At 49.6% G+C, this 23,272-nt stretch overlaps 1 protein-coding gene across 5 annotated transcripts in view; it reads right to left on the reverse strand.

Annotated features, from left to right (window-relative positions):
- The window catches only part of NFASC (neurofascin), a 79,527-nt gene that overhangs the window by 21,711 nt on the left and 34,544 nt on the right, over positions 1-23,272 (reverse strand). For 2 of the 5 annotated variants that reach the window (XM_053963791.1, XM_053963793.1), the window contains 12 exons: positions 23,053-23,219; positions 21,903-22,050; positions 21,180-21,304; positions 20,340-20,375; positions 19,411-19,512; positions 19,139-19,336; positions 17,473-17,543; positions 16,300-16,522; positions 13,814-13,929; positions 12,535-12,739; positions 10,507-10,629; positions 9,520-9,693 (listed from right to left, as the gene is read on the reverse strand). In XM_053963791.1, the coding sequence (XP_053819766.1) occupies positions 9,520-9,693; positions 10,507-10,629; positions 12,535-12,739; positions 13,814-13,929; positions 16,300-16,522; positions 17,473-17,543; positions 19,139-19,336; positions 19,411-19,512; positions 20,340-20,375; positions 21,180-21,304; positions 21,903-22,050; positions 23,053-23,219 (1,688 nt within the window). The remainder of the gene's footprint in view (positions 1-9,519; positions 9,694-10,506; positions 10,630-12,534; positions 12,740-13,813; positions 13,930-16,299; positions 16,523-17,472; positions 17,544-19,138; positions 19,337-19,410; positions 19,513-20,339; positions 20,376-21,179; positions 21,305-21,902; positions 22,051-23,052; positions 23,220-23,272) is intronic. The other 3 variants (XM_053963794.1, XM_053963795.1, XM_053963796.1) reach the window with 3 other exon arrangements.

Genomic DNA, 23,272 nt, shown 5'->3' on the forward strand with positions numbered 1-23,272 from the left:
ACCTGACACAGCTTTCCAGCTTCCAGAGGGGCTCTCCCAGGAGCAGCAGAAATTCAGTTTTAATGCTCCTCCAGACTTTAGATGGGAAGAGATTATCCGGGGGAAATCTCTGAGCATCCCTCACGCACCCAAATCTGCCCCGCCTGGAGCACCGGGATGAGCTGCCCACGGTTCCAGGTTTGCCCTCCCTGCCCCTGTGAGTTTGTGGGTTTTAAGTTGGGTAATTTTTTGGGGGCTCCCCTGGTAGGGGAGATTCTTTTGGAGTAGTTTTGTGTCAGGAATGAGGGATGTATTGGATTTTTTTTTGGCTTGTAGTTTTTGTTTATTGTTATTTTATCAAAACTTTAGCATACTGTTTGTACTAGACTCTGTGTGTATTAAAAACAGTACAAAAACGGTTAATAATTTTTTGTTATAAGGTTTTTTAAGTCTAAGCAAAAACTAAGCTACTTAATTAAGAAATGATACTTAAATTATTTTTTTTCCTAACTTAATAACTGACTTCTAAAGACTCGTAATGTGGATTTTTCTACTTAATTACAAGATATTACTTAAACCTAAGAAGAAAGAGGGAGAAGAAGAAGAAAGAAGAAGGGAACTCAAGATAATGTTTTATATCTTCTATTTTGAACCCATCTATAACATACTAAAAATCTTATATTTCTCACCCATGTGACACACTGAGCTACTCCCTACAATCTCGAATTTCACACTTTTGTGGTTTCTGGTTTGCCTCGAGGCTTTGGAAGTTTTCTCCATGAATGAGGGGCAGAGCCAGCGCTCCTCTGGGGGTCAGGACACCCCAGAGCAGACAGAGAAATATTCCCGGTGCCCTGGGTTTCCACAGTGCCCCACTTCCCTGGCTCTGGGGCAAGCGCTCCCCGCCAGCGGAGCCGTCACTTCCCATCAGGATAACGGGGCTGGCTCCGAGCGAGATCGGGAGGGGATGGCGGGGATGGAAATCAGCCTGGCAGGAGCGGGCCAGGTGAAGAGTGGGATGGGGTGAGCTGGAAAACTCGGGGAGGGCAGGGTGGGATGCGGCTCCCACGGAGAGGGAGGGAGGGGTGGGCTTTGATCCTAAACCGCCCCGGGATGCGGAGCTGGGGCCTCGTTTGGGATTAAATCTGAAATGGATGCGGGAGGAGAGCTCAGGTTTGGGGAAGGGGAGATCGGGGGGGCTTTGGAATCCAGCCCAAGGGCTGGAGGGGATCAGAGGGATCAGAGGGATCTCAGGGATCAAGAGGGATTTCAGGGATCTCAGGAATCCCAGGGATCCAGTATCCCCCAAAGAAAAGGGATCCCAGGGATCAAGGGGGATTTCAGACATCCCATGGATCTCATATCCCCCAAAGAAAAGAGATCTCAGGGATCAAGGAGGATTTCACAGATCCCAGGGATCTGACATCCCCCAAAGAAAAGGGATCTCAGGGATCAGAGGCATCACAGGGATCAAGGAGGATTTTGGGGATCCCAGGGATCCACTATCTCCCCAAAGAAAAAGGATCTCAGGGATCAGAAGGACCACAGGGATCAAGGAGGATTTCAGGGATCCCAGGGATCCGATATCCCCCAAAGAAAAAGGATCACAGGGATCTCAGGGATCCCAGGGATCAAGGAGGATTTCAGAGACCCCAAGGATCTGACATCCCCCAAAGAAAAGGGATCTCAGGGATCAGAGGCATCACATGGATCAAGGAGGATTTCAGGGATCCCAGGGATCTGCTGTCTCCCCAAAGAAAAAGGATCTCAGGGATCCCAGGGATCAAGGAGGATTTCAGTCATCCCATGGATCTGATATCCCCCAAAGAAAAGGGACCTCCAGAGATCCCAGAGTCCCTTCCCAGGGTCCCCTCCCGCTGACACCAGGAGTGACCAAGATCCCAAAGGGAGACAGGGTTGGCATTCCCGGCCCTTTGGAAAGCCTGGAAATCCCATCCACCCTCCTAAAATCGGCCGCGGTGCTCCAGGCACGGCGTTCCCGAGCTTTGAGGAGCTGGAGTTGTTCTCCTGCATTCCCAGGGCTTGGACAGAAAGTTTGGGGCCAGGACGGAGCACCTGGAATTTGTGGGATGGGGTTGGGGGGAAAATCCCTCTTTTTTTTTTTTCCGAAAGAGAGCAGCCAATTCCCCACATCCCAGGCGGGGCAGCACCTGGGAATTGCTCCAAGCGGGAAGAAATCACCCGGGAAATTTGGAGTAAAAACCAGCAGCAGCAATTCCCAGCTCTTTATCCCGTTTTAGCCGTGCCCATCTTCCTGGAAAGCGCCAAACGAGCACTCAGCTCTTTAATTGCCTCCCTTGCAAGGCTTTTTCCGTCTCCAAGATCCATTATTCCCTCTCAGGGAAGGATGGGGGGAAGATGATGGATTCAAGATGCAGCAATTAATAATTTCACTAATGAGAGATGCTGAGCTCTTCGCTGCCTCCCCAGCCGGGAGTGAGCAGGAAAAAAAAAAACAAACCTCCAAACCTTCCACAAAAAGCTGTTTGAAGCTCGGATTAGGGGAAAAAGATCCCAGAGAGGGGGAATCCTGAAAGAAAACCAGGATTTTTTGAAGGGAAGCTCTAAGGAAAAGACGCAAATCTTGCTTGGAGTAGCATAATTCACGAAAAGTGGCTTTTTTATTTTTGCAAAATGCAGGAAGCAATCCCAATCTGTGCTGCTTTTTAATTATTCAAAGGTGCTTTTAATGTGTTGTTGGGCTGTGGCAACAGCTTTCCCTGGGGTGTGTCTACAAAATAATGAGGCTTGGAGAGATTGGGATGAATTTTTCATGATTTTTGATGATTGGGCTGAGGGCATTGGCGGAGATTTATTTTTAATTCTCCTGGTTTTTACCAACAGAATGGAATTGGGAGTCCTTGGCCACGAAGTTCTGAAAATTTGATGTGGAAAGAGAAGAAATTGGAGAAGAGAAGAGGGTGATGGAGCAGAAAGAGAGGGCTCAGCAATTCCTTCTGTTTCTAAAATGAAAAATGGGATTTTTCACCTCAAATTCCCATTTATGGACAGAGAAAAGTCAGGATTTTCTGTCTGAGTCTAAATCCGATTTCTTTATGGTCCCTGATGAAGTTTTTCCATAAGGATGGAAAATCAAAAAGCCGGTTTTGGATTTTTTTTTTCTTGCCCAGAGCATGAATAAAAACTCCTTTTTAATCTTCTCTTTTACCCAAATCTCCTCTCCTGTTTGTCCAAAGCCTGGCTTAGGAAAGGTGAGGCCTTTCCTGAGGGAAAATCCCTGCACTTCACTTCGATTCCATCGCCTGCTCCGGTTCCTCCTGACCCTGTGTCAGGTTTTCCCTGGAAAATGAACTTTTCATTCCCTTTCAACACCAGCCGTGGCAAGGAGAATTTTCCTGCAACTCAGGACAAATTCCAGAAAAATCCACCCGAGCTGGGTCAGCCAGTGGAGATGGGGAAGGTCAGGGAGAATTTCGAGGATTTTTTGGGAAGAGGAACATCCTCTGGAGCCCGAGGAGGCCTGAGGAGAAAGAGATCCAGCTCTGGAGTGGGATTGGGGTGGGAAAGGGAATTTTCCATGGCCTGAGTCCCCTCCTGGAGCCTGGAATGGGGAGGAAGATGAGGCAGCAATTCCTGACCTCCAGCTCCACTGCCCAAAGTGATATTTCTCCTTTTGGAAAGGGGGAAATGGAGGGATGGGCTCTGGATAATTGGGGGATTATCCCTGAAATCACAAATCATTCCAGTGGTGCAAGAAGTGAAGCCGGGAATGATTCAGCGCTGGGAGGATGAAGAGATCAGGGCACGATTCCAGAGTTCAGCAGGACCCTCTGGAAGCAGAAAAGGACTTGAGGTGATCCTGATCCACAAAGAAAATCCGGATTCTGGTGGCTGAGCCAAACCCTGGATGGAAAAGGAGCTGGAGAAGAAGGTGGTCCTGATCCCGAGGGTTTTTATGTGCATTTTCAGGGATTTTGTGTTCATTTCCAGGATTTATATGTGCATTTCCAGGATTTTCGTGTGCATTCCCAGGATTTTTAAGTGCCTTTTCAGGTCCCCACCACCTAAACCTGACCAATCTGTTATTCCTCTTTTTTGGGGGGGAGGGGACAGTGGAGGAAGAGAAAAAGAGAGGAAGGAAAAAGATTGGCATCTGTTCAGGAAGAGGGGGGAAAAAGCAAAATAATATCGGGAAGAGACATCGCTGCAGCAAAATCCAAGGCAAAGGAACATCCACGAGGCAGGAAAGAGAATCCTGCACTTGGATCCTTGGGGAAAACCTTCCCTGGGAAGCTGTTCCTGCTTGGAATGTGCAGAGGCAGAGCAGGACCTGCTGAGATCTCCCATTGTGAGGAATCGGGAGCTGCTGCTGCTGCTCCCAAAAAAAGCTTTTTTTTTGGGATGAGTTTGGGGCGGCTGCACCTCCCTGCTTGGCAATTCCGGCTTTCCTGAGCTGGCAAAAGGCTCTCCCGCTGCTTGGAATGTGGGGAAATGGGAATTTTCCAAGTCTGGGAGAGGTGGGGATGCTTCCCTGGGTGATCTGGAACGGTGTTGGGGCGATGCAGGGCGGCGCTGGGATATCCGGGATCGGGTTTTCCATGGAGGCGGGAGGAGGAGGAGGAGCTGTCCCTGGTGCTGGAAAAGGTCTTTCCCTGCTCCCACTGTTTTTTTGGGAATAGCGAGGAGGGCAAAGCCAGCAGAAGGCTCCATGCAGAACATGCACAGCTCAAATTCCCGCTCAACCCTTCCAATGGACACCGGGAATGGGAGGAATCTCCTGGATCAAAGCCCTGGGAGAGCTACAGGGAATCCCAAAAAAAAACCATCCCAAATCTCCAGCTGCGATCCCACAGGTGCTGGAAGGACCCCATGGAGCCAGAAATGTTCTGGATTTTGTGGGGTGGGGATGGTGAGGGTTAAAAAGGGAGAGGGGTTTGTGCAGAGCTGAGTTAAAATCCTCTGTGAGAGGGGGGAAAAGCTCTTTAATAGGGGAAAAAGTTCTTTAATAGGGAAAACCCCTCTTTAATAGGGAAAACCCCATTCTGTAATAAGAAAAAATGCCTCTTTAGTAGGGAGAAAACCCCTCTTTAATAGAGGAAAACCTCTCTCTCATAGGGGAAAAAAGCCTCAAAAATAGAGGGGAAAGTTTTCTTTAATAGGGAGAAAACTCCTCTTTAATAGGGGGAAAACCCCTCTTTAATAGGGAGAAAACCCCTCTTTAATAGGGGGAAAACCCCTCTTTAATAGGGGGAAAACCTCTCTTCTTTAATGTGGAAAAAATGTCTTTAATAGAGGGAAGCAAAGTCTTCAATATGGAATAAAACCTTTTTCATATGGAAAAAATTCCCTCTAAAATAGGGAAAAAGCCCCCTCTAAAATAGGGGGGGGGAAACCCCACATTAGGAGGGAAAAAACCCTGATTAATAGGTAGGAAAAACTTTTTAATAGGGAAAAAAACCCTATTTAATAGGGAAAAACCCCTCTTTAATATTGAAAAAAGTCCTTTAATAGGCAAAAATGCCTCTCTTTAATATGGGAAAACACACCTTCTAAAATAGGGGGGAAACCCTCTTTAATAGGGAAAAAACTGTCTATATTAGGGGAAAAAACCCTACTAATATAGGGGAAAAAAAACCATTAAAATATGAAAAAACTTCCTTTAACAGGGAAAAAGTATCTTAAATATTAAAAAAAAAACCTGTCATAGGAAAAAAATCCCTGTTTAACAGTGGAAAAAAGCCACTTTAATAGGCAAAAAACCCATTTTAATAGGGAAAAACTCCTCTTTAATAGGGAAAAAAACCCACTTTAATAGGGGAAAAAACGCACTTTAATAGGGAAAAAATCCCCAGTTTAATAGGGAAAAACCTCTTTAATAGGGAAAAAAAAAACCTCATTAATAGGGAAAAAGCCCCTCATTAATAGGGGAAAAAACCTCTCTTTAACAGGGCAAAACCCCCACTTTAAAAGGGAAAAAAACCCCATTTTAATAGGGACAAACTCCATTTTAATGGGAATTTGACTCTCCTTTGGGCTCGCCCAGCCCACGGCCACCGTGGTTTGGTTTTCACCAGATTTTCGAGCGGCTTTTAAGCCTGGCTTAGAGACCTTTTAATCTTCGCCCGCCCCGCTGTGGAGCCGCCCCGGTCCCCTTTGTGCCTGCAGGGATTGAAATGCCCAATTGGCGTGGCCATTGGAAGGGTTTTAATGAACTTTTCGGCTTAATTGGCAGCTTAATTGGCAAGCTCCGTTGCCCCCATGCCGGTTACCTCCGGGTACGGTACCTGGGCTTGGTGTGGCTTCGGAGGCAGCGCCAGGGATAGAGAGAGAGAGGGGAAAAATGGGAAAACGGAGAGAAAGAGGGAAGAGAAAAACACAGGAATTTATCAAACAACCCCAACGCGCCGCCAGGACACTCGGAGTCAGCGGAGAGCGGAGAGAGAGGGGGAAAACGAGATTAAATCCAACCTGGGACAGCCCCTGGAATCCAGGAATCTGGGATAAACCGGGAATCGGGGATAAACCAGGAGTCTGGGATAAAGCACGCCAGGGAATATGGGATAAACCAGGAATCAGGGATAAACCATGCCAGGAAAGTAGGATAAACCATGCCAGAAAATCTGGGATAAATCAGGAATCTGGGATAAACCAGGAATCAGGGATAAACTGGGAATCAGGGATAAACTATGACAGAAACTCTGGGATAAACCAGGAATCAGGGATAAACCACGCCAGGAAAGTAGGATAAACCATGCCAGAAAATCTGGGATAAATCAGGAATCGGGGATAAACCATGCTAGGGAATCGGGGATAAACCATGCCAGGAAATCTGGGATACACCAGGAATCAGGGATAAACCATACCAGGAAAGTAGGATAAACCATGCCAGGAGATCTGGGATAAACCAGGAATAGGGGATAAACCATGCTAGGGAATCTGGGATAAACAGGAATCAGGGATAAACCGAGAATCAGGGATAAACCATGCCAGGGAATCTGGGATAAACCATGCCAGAAAATCTGGGATAAACCAGGAATCAGGGATAAACCATGCCAGGAAATCTGGGATAAATAAGGAATTGGGGATAAACCATGCCAGAAAATCTGGGATACACCAGGAATAGGGGATAAATCATGCTAAGGAATCTGGGATAAACCAGGAATCAGGGATAAACTGGGAATCAGGGATAAACCATGCCAGAAAATCTGGGATAAATAAGGAATCGGGGATAAACCATGCCAGAAAATCTGGGATAAATTAAGCCAGGGAATCTGGGATAAACCAGGAATCAGGGATAAACCTCGTCAAGGAATCTGGGATAAACCACACCAGGATCCAGGTTAAACACCCAAGAGGGGACAGAGGTGGCACGGAGGTGACAGCAGTGGCATCGAGGTGACAGTGGCGTCGTTAAGCCGGGTTTTTAAGCAGGTGTTTAGGTCTAATACCAACAAAAACCGGTTTTGACACTGAATTTCGAGTTTCACCTCAGTTTCTCCTTGCTCGTCTCACCTGATTTAAAGTCTGCGTCTCAGATTTTATCTCAGATTTTTATCTCAGGAGGAGTCTGGTGAGCAGGAAACCTCCTCGGAGCAGGCAAATGGGTTTAATTTCCTTGATCTGCTTATTTTCCTTTAATTCCAGCCTCGTCTGGGTTTAATTTTCTTAATCTGCTTATTTTCGGCAGGAAGTCCCATCAAAGTGAGCAAAACTCACCTGTTTTGTGTTGTACCTCGTGTTTGGAGGGCAAATTTCGGTGGTACGGGAGTAAATTACTCAAATTTTATAATTTTTTGTGTTTTGGCAGCCAAACCTTGTCTCTTTGGCAGCATCAGGTGCCACATCCTCACCCCAAACCCCACAGAGGGGGTTCCTCGTCTTGTCCAGCAGGTTTGGGCACCACCTGATATTTCTGATACACAAAACTGATCCAAATCAATTAAAATTTATACACCACCACTGTTATCTCGCTGTTATCAGTGTCCAAAATTCGGGTGTGAACCAGCTAAAAATATTCAATTTTTAGGCTCTCACAATTCCTTTTAAAGCAATTCCAGGCCCCTCTCATGTTTTCCTTGGCTGTTTTCTCCCCCCCATCCAATAAATTTTGCTGGATCCCATGGCAGGGGTGTCGGGAACGGTTTTATTCCCACTGGATCCGGGCAGGAATCGCTTTCCCCACTCAGAGCCATTAGCTGGGGTGGGGGATGGAGGGAAGGAGAGAAAACCCCATTAAATCCCAGCTCTAACCCAATCCCAGCTCTGTCAGCCGAGCTTAAAGAGGGGAAAGAGCCGCCCTTGGTTCCCTCAGGGCTCCGGAACTTCCACTTAAATTTGATGGATGTTCCACAAGGGGAGTTTTATCTGATTATGGGGCCAAGACTGGGGCTCTGGAGGCTTTTAGGGTCAGGTGACACCCATGGGGTGACAGGGAGGTGGCACTGGGAATTTTATCTGATTATGGGGCCAAGATTGGGGCTCTGGAGGCTTTTAGGGTCAGGTGACACCTGTGGGGTGACAGGGAGGTGGCACTGGGAATTTTATCTGATTATGGGGCCAAGATTGGGGCTCTGGAGGCTTTTAGGGTCAGGTGACACCCATGGGGTGACAGGGAGGTGGCACTGAGTTCCCTGCACTCAAAAATCCCCCGAAGCTGCCCCTGTTGAGCTGACACGGAAACACAGAGGGGCAAATCAGAGCTTCACCCTCAGCACAAGGAGAGCGAGATCCCAAAATCATGGATTGGTTCAGGTTGGGAAGGACCTTAAATCTCGTCCAGTCCCACCCAGGAACACTTCCACCATCCCAGGTGGCTCCAAGCTGACCTTGGACACTTCCAGGGATGCAGGAGCATCCACAACCTCTCCGTGCCAGCGCTTCCAAACCCTCGGAGCGAGGAATTCCTTCCTGAATCCCATCTCGCCCTGCCCTCTTTTGGTAAAAAACCATAAAATCTACAAATATCCTCCTGCTCCAGGGCATACGAGGAATGTCCCTCCCTTGGGGACAGCCAGGAGCTTCCCTGGGACGGTCCCCAGGTCACCTCAGTTGGGTTTGAACTGCAGCATTTGGCCACCTCCACCTCTGCAGGAAAAGCTCAGCGGCCATCGCTGTCCTGCACTCCTGGTTTTTGGGATTCCCTGATTCCATTTTTGGGCTCTTCCATGGCCCGTTGTGATGCCATTTTCGGGTTTGCCATGGCCTGTCACAATGTCATTTTTTGGCTGTTCCATGGCCTGTCATAATAACATTTTTGGCATTTGCCACATCCTGTCACGATGCCATTTTTTTTGGCTGTTGCCTGACCCGTCATGACGATATTTTTGAGATGTCTCAAGGCCTGTCTTTGTGCCATTTTGGGGTTGCCACGTCCTGTCATGATGCCATTTTTGGGCTGTTCCACGGCCTGTCATTATAACATTTTTGGGGTTTGTCACATCTTGCCACCGTGCCATTTTTTGGCTGTTCCACGGCCTGTCACAATAACATTTTTGGGGTTGCCATTTTTTTGGGTTTGACACAGCCTGTCCCCTCGGCAGAGCCGGGTGCTGCCCTTACCTTCGTCCAGCAGCGCCGGCGACTCCTCCACCAGGGCCTCTCCCTCTCCCACCTGGGTGCGGGCGCGGAGCACGAAGCGATAGCGGGAGATGGGGTCTGACCTCTGCAGGGTGAACCTCGTCTGGTTGGGGGACAGGTTCTCCACCACCGTCCGGCCCGTCCGCGACCCGTTAACTGCAGAGAGAAGGCAGCGCAGGCCAAGCTCAGCCTGGGCCAGGAATTTTGGGGTGTCCAGTTCATCCCTCACCCCCCTGGAGATTCTGTGAGGTCACTGTGGGGTCACTGAGGGACTCAGAGCTGTTGCTGCTCTTGAGCGTGGCCAGGTTGGGGCACTTGGTGACATCATGGCTTGGGGACCTGCTGGGAGGGACCTTCATGTGCTCTGTCCTGCCCCAGGTTCTGGGGTATCACTTCCTAAATCTTGTGTTTGCATGAGCACCAAAATGACTCTGGCTGCACCTAAAATCTTCCTAAATCCAAGATCCAGCTGATTTTCCCTCAAAAACGGAGTCTGGGGAGCTGCTGAGCACCCACCCCCTCCTTGATTAAGTGCAGATGTCTCCAGCTTGTCCCCTCACCCCAGAGAGGCTCTGTGGGGTCACCGTGGGGCTCAGGGCTGTTCAATACACCCACTTTGGGGCACCTGGGGACCTGCTGGGGGGGACATTCGGGTGGGCACAGAAGGTTCAGGGTCATTCAGGCTCTGGGCATCACCTCATCCAATTTGTGTTGAGTGAGCACCAAAGATGTCTCAAGCTGCACCTAAAATCTTCCTAAATCTGAGATAAAACCGGTTTCTTTTCAAAAATTGAGTCTGGGGGGCTGCTGAGCACCCACCACCCCCCCTGCAGATGGCCAGGACCCCTCCCAACACCAGTTTGTCCCACCATGGAAGTCTCCAGCTCCTCGTGGATCTCCCTGGCCTGGCAAAAAGCAGGAAGGGAAGGATTTCCTGATTTATCAGCGGGAAGGAGACGCGGCACGTACAGGGCTGGTACCGGAGGGTGTATCCCGTGATGATCCCGTTGGGATGCTCAGGGTGATCCCACTCCAGGTTGATGATTTCCAGGTTGGGCTGTCGGATCCGCAGGTACCTGGGGGAGCTGGGCACTTGGAGGGGAGCGGGGAGGAGAGGGGAGGGAGGAGAAAACACACACGGGGTAACGAACCTGGCGCTGCTGCACCCGCCATGGCCGGGCCACGCAGAAATCCCCGCACAGACACACCCCAAATGGATCATGAAGGATTTTTCCCAAAAACCAGGATCCAAATGGGGTTTTGGGCAAAAAAAATCCCGTGGGATCCTCCAGCGAGGCCACAGAAGCAGAGTTGGAATGCAGCTCCAGCCCCACTTCTCCTGTTGGGCCCAAACTTCCCGGCCTTCCTTACATCCCTCTCCCATCCCAAGGTTTTCATCCCAAAAATTTCTCCTTTAGAGGCACAAAAAGTATCCCAAAATCTTGTCTGAACTCCAGCCCTACTTCTCCTCTTGGACCCAAATTTCCTGACCTTCCTTACACCCCCCACCCATCCCAAAGATTTCTCCCAGAAGCACAAGAAGTATCCCAAAAACTTCTCTAACTCCAGCTCCACTTCTCTTGGTCCCAAATTTCCTGACCTTCCTGACACCCCCCACCCATCCCAAAGTTTTCATCCCACATATTTCTCTCATAGAAGAACGATAAATATCCCAAAAATTTCTCTTAACTCCAGCCCCGTTTCTGCCTGTTGGAAACAAATTTCCCAACCTTCCTTACACCCCCCCTCCCATCCCAAAATTTTCATCCCACAGATTTCTCTGTTAGAACCCCCCAAAAGTGGCTTCTCTTATCCCAAAAAATCACTGGGAGATGGAATTCCAGAGATCTCCCCCAGGGAGATGCTTCCCACTCCTCCTCACCCAATGTTTGGGATTATCGCAGCTTTAACTGCTGAAGGAAGGAAAGAATTATCCAGCCTGGAGTTAAATTATTCTCCTGATTTCCTCCTAATTGCGGTGTCTTAATTGGGGGAAGAGAGATGGGAGAGCTCAGGGATTTATTTTTAGTTGTTCAGGATATCCTTCAGCCTCCTCAATGTCAGTTTGAGTCGATGAAAGGGCTTGGTGGTGTAGGAAAAAATAAAATCCGCATTTTCCCCTTGATAAGAGTAAAATCCATAATTATTAATTAACGCCACCTGCATGTCCTCATCACCAACCCAAATGTCCAAAGCCAGCCCAAATCCCCCAGAAATAGGGTCACAATGCCCCTGCCTGCAAAACCTACAGGAATTGAACCCTTGCTTCTGAAACAACCTCAATTATCCACAGAAAATCCTTAAAAAACTGGAATTTTTCCATGGAGCTGTGAAGGAAGAGACAGCGCTGAAAGGAAGAGAAAAGGGGAGACCCCAAAATATTTTGAGACAAGACTTGCAAATATTTTCTTGTGTTTTTGTGACCTTCTGTGCCTGAATTCCCTCCTGTGCTGTAGGAAAAGTCACTTCCAGCTGTTGGAATTGCGGCTCCAACTCGGAATTATCGGTGTTTCTATAAATAGCTCCTGTGCCAGTGACAAAATTAAACCCTTGAGTTCATCCTTGACACAAGAACGAGGTGCTCTTGCCTTAAAAGCCTGGCAGTGATTCCTGAAGGTCCTGGGAAGGTTTTCCTGCCTTTTCCAGGATGGATCCAACCACTGCCACGTCCCCAAACCGCGGCTCGGGGACATTTACAGCTCAGGCAGCAAATCGAGGGCGCTGAGCCGTGCCTAGGAAAGGGTTTTGCAAATATTCCCCTTGTCCAGCCCAAAATCTTCTTGGCTGAGGTGTCCAGACCCCCTGCCTGAGGGATTTTTGGGAATGCTGAAGGGGTCAGGAGCCAACTCCAGCTGTGCCTTCAGTGACGTCACCGACGGCGACAGCGCCCAGGTGACGCTCAGCTAAAATCCCTCCTCAGCCGCGGCTCGGCTCCCTGGATCTGCTCCACCCAAACCTCTCCCAGCAGGGAAAAAAAAGCTCCCTGTGGGAACGTACCTCCTTCAGGGGTGGGGAATTCCTTCATTTCGCTGCGGGGCCCGTCCCCTCGGCCGTTGGTGACCACCATCTCCAGCTTGTAGTTGCTGTAAGGGAACAGCCGGGACACGGTGCCCCGGTTGCGGTCTCCAGGAAAACTCACAAACTGCCGTTTTTTGGAGACCCACAGGTTCTTCAGCAAGCTGCTGTCTCTCCAGAAATAGGCCTTCAAGAAATAGGCAGGCCAGGTGAAGCCTTTTCCCGTTTAATAACGGGTTTTTGGGGTTTTTAGATGTTAAAAAGCAGATTTTTGCCTTTAAGGGTGGCTCGAGGCTGTGGGAGTTTTGAGAGGAATTAGTGAAGCTCCATGAGGAAAATCTGGGTGTTACCTCAGGCTGAGCAGGGGGTTAAGAACTTCCCAAAACATTGAGCAAAACCACTGAGCTCAGACTAAAGCTGTTCCTAATTCCCAAAGATTAAAATCCGAGTGGTTCTCCCTTTCCGCTCGCGGTGGACAAGGAAAGGTGGGACACACCCAGGCACGAATAAAAGCTTGAATTTGGGAAATCTCCCATTCGAGCTCCTGACTGTAAATCCTACTTCATGCAGAAACAAGAATCCATTGAGAAAATCCCTCAGAATCAGGAAAAGTGGAGCCAGCAGATGATCGGATTGGGAACGCTGGGGTTCTTTGCTGGACATGAGGTTTTGGGAATGTTTTAACGCCCAGGGAAGGGTCCTGCTCAGGGTTTGGCTTGGTTTGAATGGCTCCATCAGCAGCAAGTATAAATATTAGATATAAGTCTGGAAAGATAGACAAATATTAAATATAAACCTGGAAAGACCTGAAAAGACACGGATCCACGCTGGCTTTAGCGCTCAGTTAGTCCTGACCGCAGGTTTAGGCTTTGCGAGGCTCGTTGATCAGTAAAAAACGCTGTCAGTGTTTTGGGGATGACACAAAACCTGACCTGGTTGGGGTCACTCCCTCAGAGCCCCTGTGCTCCGTGGCCAGGACCATCCCAATCCCTCCCTGTTTTCTTGGAGCATCCCAAATCCTGCAGCCAAGTCCAGAGGAAGCAACAGGAGACATCCCCAACCCCATCCTGACACCCCAAAGAGCAAATCCTTGGTGCTGCCCCAAACCCAAGGGCTCCTGGCGACCAAAGGAAGTTTTCTGTCATCCCCACATCCAGCAGCTCCACCCCCGGGAGCCAGCTGGGAATTTTGGGAGGTTTAGCTGTGTTAATGGTCAGTGCTGGGCGGGGATTTGGGACTGGGGAGTTTGGGATTTGCTCACTCGGTACTCCTTGAGCTGTCCCTGGATGGTGTCCAGGTGCACCCGGGTCCAGGTCAGAGCTATGGCAGTGCTGTTTAAGACTCTGATCCTGACATCCGTGGGCGCAGCCTTGGGATCTGGGCGGGCAGGGATAAAGCGGAGTGGCCGTTAGGAACCTGGAGTGACCCTGGAGCTCAGACAGATGGACAGCTGGACAGCTGGACACCCCCTGCTGTGCTTTTCCCATCACAAATCCGGCTAGCAGCATCCCCACGATGGCTTCGCCCTCTTCCGTGGGAAGAAAATAAATCTGATTTCACACCTCCAGCCTTCAGGAGAACATTCCTGATCCAGCTACAAATGGAAATTCCTGCTGCAGGGAAGGGTCTGGCTCACCTCCCTCTCCAGGTGAGGGATCCCAGCACATCCAACCCTCTCCTTCCTCACTTGTCCCGAAGTTGGACCCCAAAGATCAAAAAAACCTTCATTTCCATATTTTTAATCATAATTTGGTCAATTTCTTGCTGATCCAGCTGGGATTTTGCCTCTTTTCTACAGTTTTTGCTGTGTGGGGAGATCTGGAGTGAAGCAGTTCGGATCTGACTATTTTTGGGACAGTTTTTGTTGATTTTTGGGATTTTTGACCCATCCCAACCCTCAAACAGAGGCAGGAGAAGCTTTGATCTCCCTGCTTTGCCTCCATACAACACACACACACTTGGAGGCTCATCCAGATCCTCCCAAACCTCCAAATTATTGCAGGAATTTCCACGAGAAATTAAAAAACTCACTGGAAGGGCACAGAAAATGGATCTTTCCCAGTAACAACCCCTGAACTGGGTCCAGTTTGCTTCCAGTGCCCTGATTCCCACTTTTTCACCCCATTTTCCTTGCCCTATCTCCTCTTGGAGATGCCCAGCTGGAGGAGGTGTTGTCTGTGCCATCCCAGCCCCAAAATTCCAGCTTTTCATCCAATTTCCATGCTCTGTTTGTGCCCCTTGGCTTCAAACCTGGGGTCATGGATGGTCACCTAGTTTATCCCAGAATTCCAGCTTTTCTTCCAATTTTTGTGCCTTGATTGTGCCCCTCGGCTTCAAACCTGGGATCTCCTGCCTCATCCACCTTCCTTCTTTAAAAATCCCGAAGTCCCACAGCCAGGGACTCCCTGACACCACGAAGTCACATAAATTCCTTTAAAAATCCAGCAGCTGGGAACAAACCCCATTATCCCAGTGGGATCGGGATAATGGAAGTCAAGAGTCTCGGAAGTTACAAGCATAGGAGGTGATCCCAGCCCAGACAAAGATGGAAAGGGAATTAAAGCAGCTGGGACTTGTCCCGTGTGGTCATGAAAGGGGATTAAGGAAAAATAAGCTGAGCCTAAACAGGAAACCAAGCTGGGCTTAGTGGAGTTTTATCACAAAAATCCAGGCCAGGATGGATTCAGGAATTTTGGGGCTGTTGTAGAACCTTTAATTTGAACTGATCTCGATGCTCTGCAGGTGTTAGAGTGGAAAAATTCCTGCCACTCATTGGGACTTGGCCAGAGGTGACCTAGAGTGGAATTTTGGTGGTCTCCACACTCCAGGAATGGTTTGGGTTAGAAGGGACCTTACAATCATCCGGGCCCATGGGCAGGAACATCTCCCATAGCCCAAGTGGCCATGGACAGGGAAACCTTCCACAACCCAGGTGGCCAAAGACAGGGAAACCTTCCACAACCCAGGTGGCCAAAGACAGGGAAACCTTCCACAACCCAGGTGGCCAAAGACAGGGAAACCTTCCACAGCCCAGGTGGCCAAAGACAGGGAAACCTTCCACAACCCAGGTGGCCAAAGACAGGGAAACCTTCCACAGCCCAGGTGGCCAAAGACAGGGAGACCTTCCACAGCCCAAGTAGCCATGGACAGGGACATCTCCCACAGCCCAGGTGGCCATGGACAGGGAGATCTCCCACAGCCCAGGTGGCCACGGACAGGGAAACCTTCCACAACCCAGGTGGCCAAAGACAGGGAGACCTTCCACAGCCCAGGTGGCCACAGACAGGGAGATCTTCCACCGCCCAGGTGGTTGTGGACAGAGACACCTTCCACAGCCCAGGTGGCCACAGACAGGGAGATCTCCCATAGCCCAAGTGGTCATGGTCAGGGAGATCTTCAACAGCCCTGGTGACCATGGACAGGGACATCTCCCATAGCCCAGGTGGCCATGGTCAGGGAGATCTTCAACAGCCCTGGTGACCATGGACAGGGAGATCTTCCACAGCCCAGGTGGCCACGGACAGGGAGATCTTCCACAGCCCAGGTGGCCACGGACAGGGAGATCTTCCACAGCCCAGGTGACCATGGACAAGGACATCTTCCACTGTCCAGGTCCTCCAAGCCTTGTCCAAACTAGAACTGGGTTTTTGTCCCAAATCCCTCAGTGCCTTGCCCACATCCCGGGCACTCCTTGCCCTTGGATGGGATCATTCCCGAAATCCCACCTGCAGCTGCGGGAATACTCACAATCCTCCCCGGAGTATCCGATGTAGGTGTCGGGCTCCGGGGCTCTGCCGAAGTCGTTCTCGGCCTGCACCTTGATCTCGTAGGGGACGTAGATGGGGGTGTTCCACACCACGTGCCGCGCGCTCCGCACGGTCTCGTTGTACCAGCTCCCGCGGGGGTCTCGCCGCCGCCACCTCACGATGTACCTGAGGTTGGGCCCGTAAGCCTGAGTTGCGTTCAGAGGCTTCAGTGGAGAAAAACAGAGAAGGGAAAGTGAGAAGGAGGGAAAAAAAAAAAAATTGGATTTTTCCGCCAAGGAGATCCCAAAGTCCTGCTCAGCAGTGGGGTTGTGTTCCAGGCTCCACCAGCAAATCCCAAAGGAGGGCGAGGTTTTGCTCCCAAGGAGAGGCAGAACGAGATTTTGCCCTCCAGAGCCATGGCAGGACCGGGAAATTTTATTCACAAAATCCAAGATTTTATTCCTGGAAGGATTTGGGTTGAAAGGGATTTAAATTCCAAGCCCCTTCCATGGGCAGAGACACTTCCAGTAGCCCAGATTCCTTATCTATATATTACATGAAATAAATCAAATATGTGCATAATATCGAATTATACAATATATATTCCATATCTACTATCCCCATGTTCCAGCCTCTATTCCCGCTGTCATTCCAGCCCTCCCCACGGCTCATCCCTGATTTGTGGCTGACACCTGCTGGTGCAGGGAGCAAAGCAGGAACGGCCCCATAAATCCTCTGAGCTGCTCAAGGACTCGACTTCGGGGCATCCTCGGATCTGACATCTTTGGGTGCCACGTCTTTGAACTATTTTATTTTCAATTTTTTGAATGATTCTTTTTATCACAGCACTGAAAACGGCCTTTCTTGTACCTTCTGCTTTTTATTTCATGGAATCCTGGAGTGCTTTGGGTTGGGAGGGACCTGAAATCCCATTCTACTCCACCCCCATGGGCAGGGACACCTTCCATGATCCCAGGTTGCTCCAACCTGGCCTGGGACACTTCCAGGGAAGGGACAGCCATGGATTTTTTGGGAATTCCATCCCAGCCTCTCCCCACCCTCCTGGTGAAGGATTTATTCCCAGTATCCCACCTATCCCTGCCCTCTGGCACTCTGAACCCATTCCCCCCTCATCCCACAACTCCATCCCAAAGGGCATCCAAGAAGAACTCACGGTCCACGTTATCTCCATGTTGTTTTTTTGGGTCCCTGCCCCTTGAACTCCCGTTGGATTTATTTCAGGACCTGAAATTCACATTGGAAACCGAAACAATGCATTTTTCAATGTCAAAAAACAACCACTGAGGGGTTAAAACCCTGCAAGCCGAAAGTCCTTCCAAGGCAGAAGTTAATGGCCTGATTTTTCCAGAAGTTCCCATTCAGGTTAATGGGACACAAGACTCTCAGTCCTGTGGAAAACCAGGCCATTTATTTCGGAGGCTCTTTTTTGTCCCCTAAATGTCCTAAATCTTTGAAAGGAAACCATTGTGGAGGGAGCAGAGTTTGTCACTTTGAAACACGGCGGGCACTGCTGGGAGCCAACACTAGATGCCAGCAGATCCTCCAACAATCGCCCTGGAATGGGCAAAGGAAGAAATGCAGCAGAACTGCTGAGATTCCTGTGAATTCCTCATGTGGAATTTTCCCAAATGTTCCGCGACAAAGCACTGGGCGGGCAAACTCAAGTCTTGGTTGTGGATTGGAGATGGTTTTGTTCTTTTGTCACGGAATTTGGGTGGAAAGGGATCTTAAAATCACCTTAAATTCCACCTTTCCCTATCCCAGGCTGCTCCAAGCCCCATCAAACCTGGCCTTGGACACTGCCAGGGATCCAGGGGCAGCCACGTTTTTTCTGGATAATTTGTGCCAGGGCCTCGCCACCCCCACAGCTTTAATAGGAGCCAATAATTAACAATATTTGCACTTGAGTCGGATTTTCCTACAGATTTCTGAGCTTCCTGTAGTCTGAAAGGACTGGAAGGATTCCTTTAGGAATCTTCCCTTTAGGGAAAAGAAGGAAAACCAGATTTTCCTATAATGAATGAGTGATTTTTGTATAAACGTCTGCGTTTTGCTGCCCTGAAGGACATCACTCACAGGCTTGAGAATTCCATACAGAAAATCCCCCCGCAGCCTGCCGCCCTGTTCTTTTGAGAGTTTTAAAAGTTCTTCTGAAAGTTCCTGAACCTTCTGATATTTACATGTTTGTACTGAGTTTTCTCACACATATTCAGGTAAATAACGATTGGTTTACATTCTTCTTTGTGGGTGGAGAGAATTGATGGACTGTTGGTTTGCCCAGTGTGGTTGGAGAGGTGGCAGTTCCACCCTCCAATCCACTGTCATTTTTACTATTGTATATGTCGCCCTGGTTATCAAGAGTTTTCTAAAGCCTTCTGAGTTGACATTCTTGTAGAGAACTTTCTCACACAACTTTCTGTAAATAACCTATTGTTTTGCATTCTTTCATAGAAGCAGAGAAATTTGATGTACAGGTAGTTTGTCCAGTGTCGTTGGAGAGGTGGCACGTTCACCCTCCAATCCACTGGCATCTTTTGAGAACTATAAAAGATTGGAGTCAGAAAAAATAAATTAGTCTCTTCATCGTGACCAAAGCTGTGGTGCGTCGTTTTTGCTTGTGTCATTTAGTGACATTGTATATATAACAGAGTCAGAAAATAAAGTTTGCTTTTTTAGGTTCTTTTTCTTTCCTTTAACATCTAACCTGCTTCTGTGAGTTATTTCGTGCCGCCCTTGCCAACCTATTCCTGGCATCGAGGGAGGAGCCTCCGTGGAGAGTGGTGGATTCCAAGGACAAAAAAAACCTGGGAAAAACTCACGTGCCCCGTTGGTCTGGTAGCGCTCGGAGGGCAGGCTGGGCACGCTGCTGCCCACGTCGTTGACGGCGATCACCCGGAATTGGTAATTCACGTACGGGGACAGGCTCAGCACGGCCGAGTTGACGCTCCCGGGGTACCTGGAGTGGTTGTGCCACATTCCCGGCTGGAAGCGGTCCTCCTCAAACTGGACAATGTAGTCTGGGAAGAGCAGGAAGAGGTGGGTGGAGGGAAGGGATTTTCCGTCACGGGGATTTTGGGGACAGGGGGCAGACCTGTGATGGGGCTGTTGTTGTCATCGCCAGGGATCCACGTCAGCCGCACGCTCCTCTCGGCCAGATCCGTCAGCTCCAAGTCCCGGGGCCGGTCAGGTCGCTCTGTTGGGATGGGATAAATGAGGCTGGAATTGTCCCAGGAGCAAGTCCCAGTTCCCATCACCTCTCCCAGCCCTGTGGGCAGGATGTGCTCCAGGGCACAATCCACATCCTGCAGCTCTTTAGGGGACCGGAGTGATTTTTAAAATAAAAATGTGGTCATTTCTGACAGTGTCTTGCCTGGAAATCTTGCCTTTCCCAGGAAAAATCCTGCCTTTCCCCCCAAAAAATGGTGGGAAAAGTCCCAGGTGCTGGTTTAGGGGGATTTGTGACCATACACAGAGAAATGCAAATGAACAGCAGCAAAAGGACACAAAACCTTAGTGGAAACACACATTTTTGATAGAAAATCCCCATTTTTTAAAATGTGATCACAAGGACCAGCTCATGCAGTAACAGGAATAAATTCCAGGTAAAAATTAGGGGATTCCGTGAGGGTTTTTTTTTTTCCCCATCAGGATTTTCAAGTACAGATGAAGTGATTCCTGCACTCAGGAGCTGCCACCGTGGGACACAAAATGTGGTGGAACAGAAGCTTTCTGCCCATCTGGATGGGTTTTCAAGGACAATTTGGATGGGACTTGGAAAAATCAGCTCCTTCAAGGACAGCTCGGGCAGGACTTGGAGCTTCAGCTCCTTCAGGGATAACCTGGAAGTATCAACTCCTTCAAGGAGAACTTGGGCAGGACTTGGAGCTTCAGCTCCTTCAACCTGGAAGCGTCATCCCCCATTTTTTCCAGCTGCCACCCATTTCCCTTGGAGTTACTGGTGAGGGAAAACCAAAACCAAGGTGGGAAATCAAAGGAAGGCGGGGAATTAGTGACGATTACCTTTGGGTAAATCTCTCAACCGATTAGCGGGGATGGCTGCAAGGTAAGACAGTGCTTGTTAAATCGGGTTAGTTTAAGCTTGGGAGGCCAAAGGAGCACCTGGCAAACATAAAGTTCCAGATTTCAGCAGGAATTGATCCAGTTTGGGAAGCAGAGCAGGAATATCCTTCCCCCAGAGACCTCCATGCTTTACCCACACTTGTAGTTGGCAGCAAAAGGGAAATATCAGTCTGATGTGGGGTTAATGAGCCATTAGGGGAAAGGAAGGGAAATAAATCAACCCCAGGGGAATTATTTGGTATTTGGGATTCCTGTTCCAGCTGTGGAGGGGCACTGGCAGGTTGTGGCGTTCCTGGGAATCTGAAGTGGCCAGGGGATGATAAATCCCTGTTAGCCAAGCGGAGCTTGCAGTGGCACAAATGGAGAATTGGGGTGAAGTTTGTCCCTCCCTGGTGCTGCAAAGGGGATGCACAAAGGGGGAGGAGCTGGCTCAGCCCCAGTCCCATAGCTCAGCATCCCAACACCCCACTAAATTCACCCCCAAATGTAGGACTTTTCTCGTGGATCTTCAACATCCACCTGGGGATATTTTGGGCTGTGTGCCACAGTTCCTGTTTAATTTTTTACCCTCAAATCCCAGGGTTTTTTTGCAGCACTTCTGTGCCATCATCCGAGACGAGGCAGCGAATCCTGCGACAACGGAACCCCTGCTCTGCCAGAACCTCCCTGAGCACCCAGGGGCACAGCCTTGGAGCCCAGACCCCCCTTCCAGCCTGACCTCGAGGTCGGGGTGTCCCATTCAAAGCCAAGCACTCAGCTCTGGGGCCAGGGGGGCTTTACCCAGCACAGTGAGATAGGCCTTGGCGAAGTCCTTGTCCAGCTCCGTGCTGGCCACGCACGTGTAATCGCCCTGGTCCTTCTCAGTCACGCCATAGATCGTCAGACCATCCTCTTCCTTCTTCATCCTTCAAGGAAAAAACCTCCCAAAATTCTGCCCCAACATATTTAGGAAACAGTGTTGACAGCTGGATGTTCCTTGACAAAATCCAGCTGGAAACCCAACCAGAGCAGGAGAACATCTCCGGTCTGGAAGCTTTATCAGCTGAGGACGTGCTGGGTTATTCTGGGAAAGCTCATTTCCTAAGGAATCACGCGCCCTGGGGTGTATCTGGGGAATAATCACATTTTTAGGACAACAGCCAACCCTGGGCTCATGCCCTGGGATCAGATCTTGCCTCACAAGAAACAGGAGTCAGGTACAGAAAGGAAATTAAAGCTGTGCCAGCCGCAGCAGAGAAACATTAATTCTGGAGTGGCTCGCTATGAATTCTCAGGTTTTATCAAGATGTGCTAAAATATCTGGAAATAAAACCCGCAGCGAAGTCTGGATTTACTGATAAATCAGCTGGAATTGCTGGAGGGAGCCAATGAGATTAAAAGTGTCAAAAACATCAAACATTGTTTAGGTGGGAACTCAATATTTATCCCTGGGGACTCCTGGAATGTTCTGCTAAAAATCCAACAATTCTGGGAGAGAAATCGATGGAATTTTTGGGCACATACCTGCTGCCCAGGTACAGGGGGGCATCGTCCTTGAGCCAGGTGACCATGAGCCGCAGCGTGGGGTCGTGCTTGACGCGGCAGTGGAGCCGGGGCATGGTGCCCCTCTTGACCACCTGGTCCTCGGGGCCCCTCACGATCCTGGTGGGGTCTGTATGGGGTCACAAAAAAAGGGTCACGTTCCAAACTCCTCAGGACCCCTCATGATCCCTGTGGGGTCTGCATGAAACCAGGGGCTATGCCCCAAACTTCTCATGTCCTCCCATGATGCTGGCGGGGTCTGCACAGGGTCAAGGGTTAAGTCCCAAACTCCTCGAGTTCCCTCACAACCCTTGAGGTGGGTCTGCACAGGGCCACAAACAAAGGGACACACCCCAGACTCCTCAGGTTCCCCTCACAACTTTGGTGGGGTCTGCACGGGGTCAAGGCTTGTGTCCCAAACTCCTCAGGTCCCCTCATGGTCCTGGTGGGGTCTGCAGGAGGTCACAAAGGGTCACGTCCCAAAACCGCGGGGCTTGGCTCAGGGACTCAACGGAGAGCAGGGTTACTTGGGAAGGGCAAGCACAGTTGGGGTGTTTGTCCAGCTTTGAACAAATAAATTAATTTAACGAGTCATTAATTCGTGCTGAGCCTTTAAAAGAACTCCATTTTTTGGAGTCAGCAGCCAGATTTGCTGAGTGATGTAAAAACAATTCCAAAACTGTTTTACTGTCCTCAGCTAATCCCGAGGAACACTTGGGGTCAGTGGTGGTGTTGCTGATGGCATCTCCCAGCCTGACACCCAACCCAAACCCTTCCACCATCCCCAGCCTTGGCTTTTCCCAACATTAAAATGGAATCTCCAGCATTTTAAGGCTCCCAGCTCTGACCTGCTGGAAGGTCAGATCAGCCACAACCAACCCCCTTCACCTCAAGGGTTATTCCTGATGCAACTTCCAGAAAATCCAAGACATTGACCTCAACTACTTCTGCTGCAACTTCCAGAGGATCCAAGATTTTGACCTCAACTATTTCTGCTGCAACTTCCAGAAAATCCAAGACATTGACCTCAACTACTTCTGCTGCAACTTCCAGAGGATCCAAGATTTTGACCTCAACTATTTCTGCTGCAACTTCCAGAAGATCCAAGATTTTGGCACCTCTCTGCCCATACCTTTGACCTCCAGGCGGACCTGGGCCTCAGCTTTCCCCAGGATGTTGGTGGCCACGCAGGTGTAGATTCCCTGGTCCTCCTTCCGAGCCATGAACATCTCCAAGCTCCCGTTCTCGTGGGCTTTGTAGTTGCCTCCATCCAGCGTGTTCCCCTGGCCATTCTTAAACCTCCCAACAACACAAAGTGCTGTTGGAAGGGAAGGAAAAGCAGGAAACCCTCC

Source organism: Vidua chalybeata, chromosome 24, assembly GCF_026979565.1.
Source record: "Vidua chalybeata isolate OUT-0048 chromosome 24, bVidCha1 merged haplotype, whole genome shotgun sequence".
Taxonomy (NCBI): domain Eukaryota; kingdom Metazoa; phylum Chordata; class Aves; order Passeriformes; family Viduidae; genus Vidua; species Vidua chalybeata.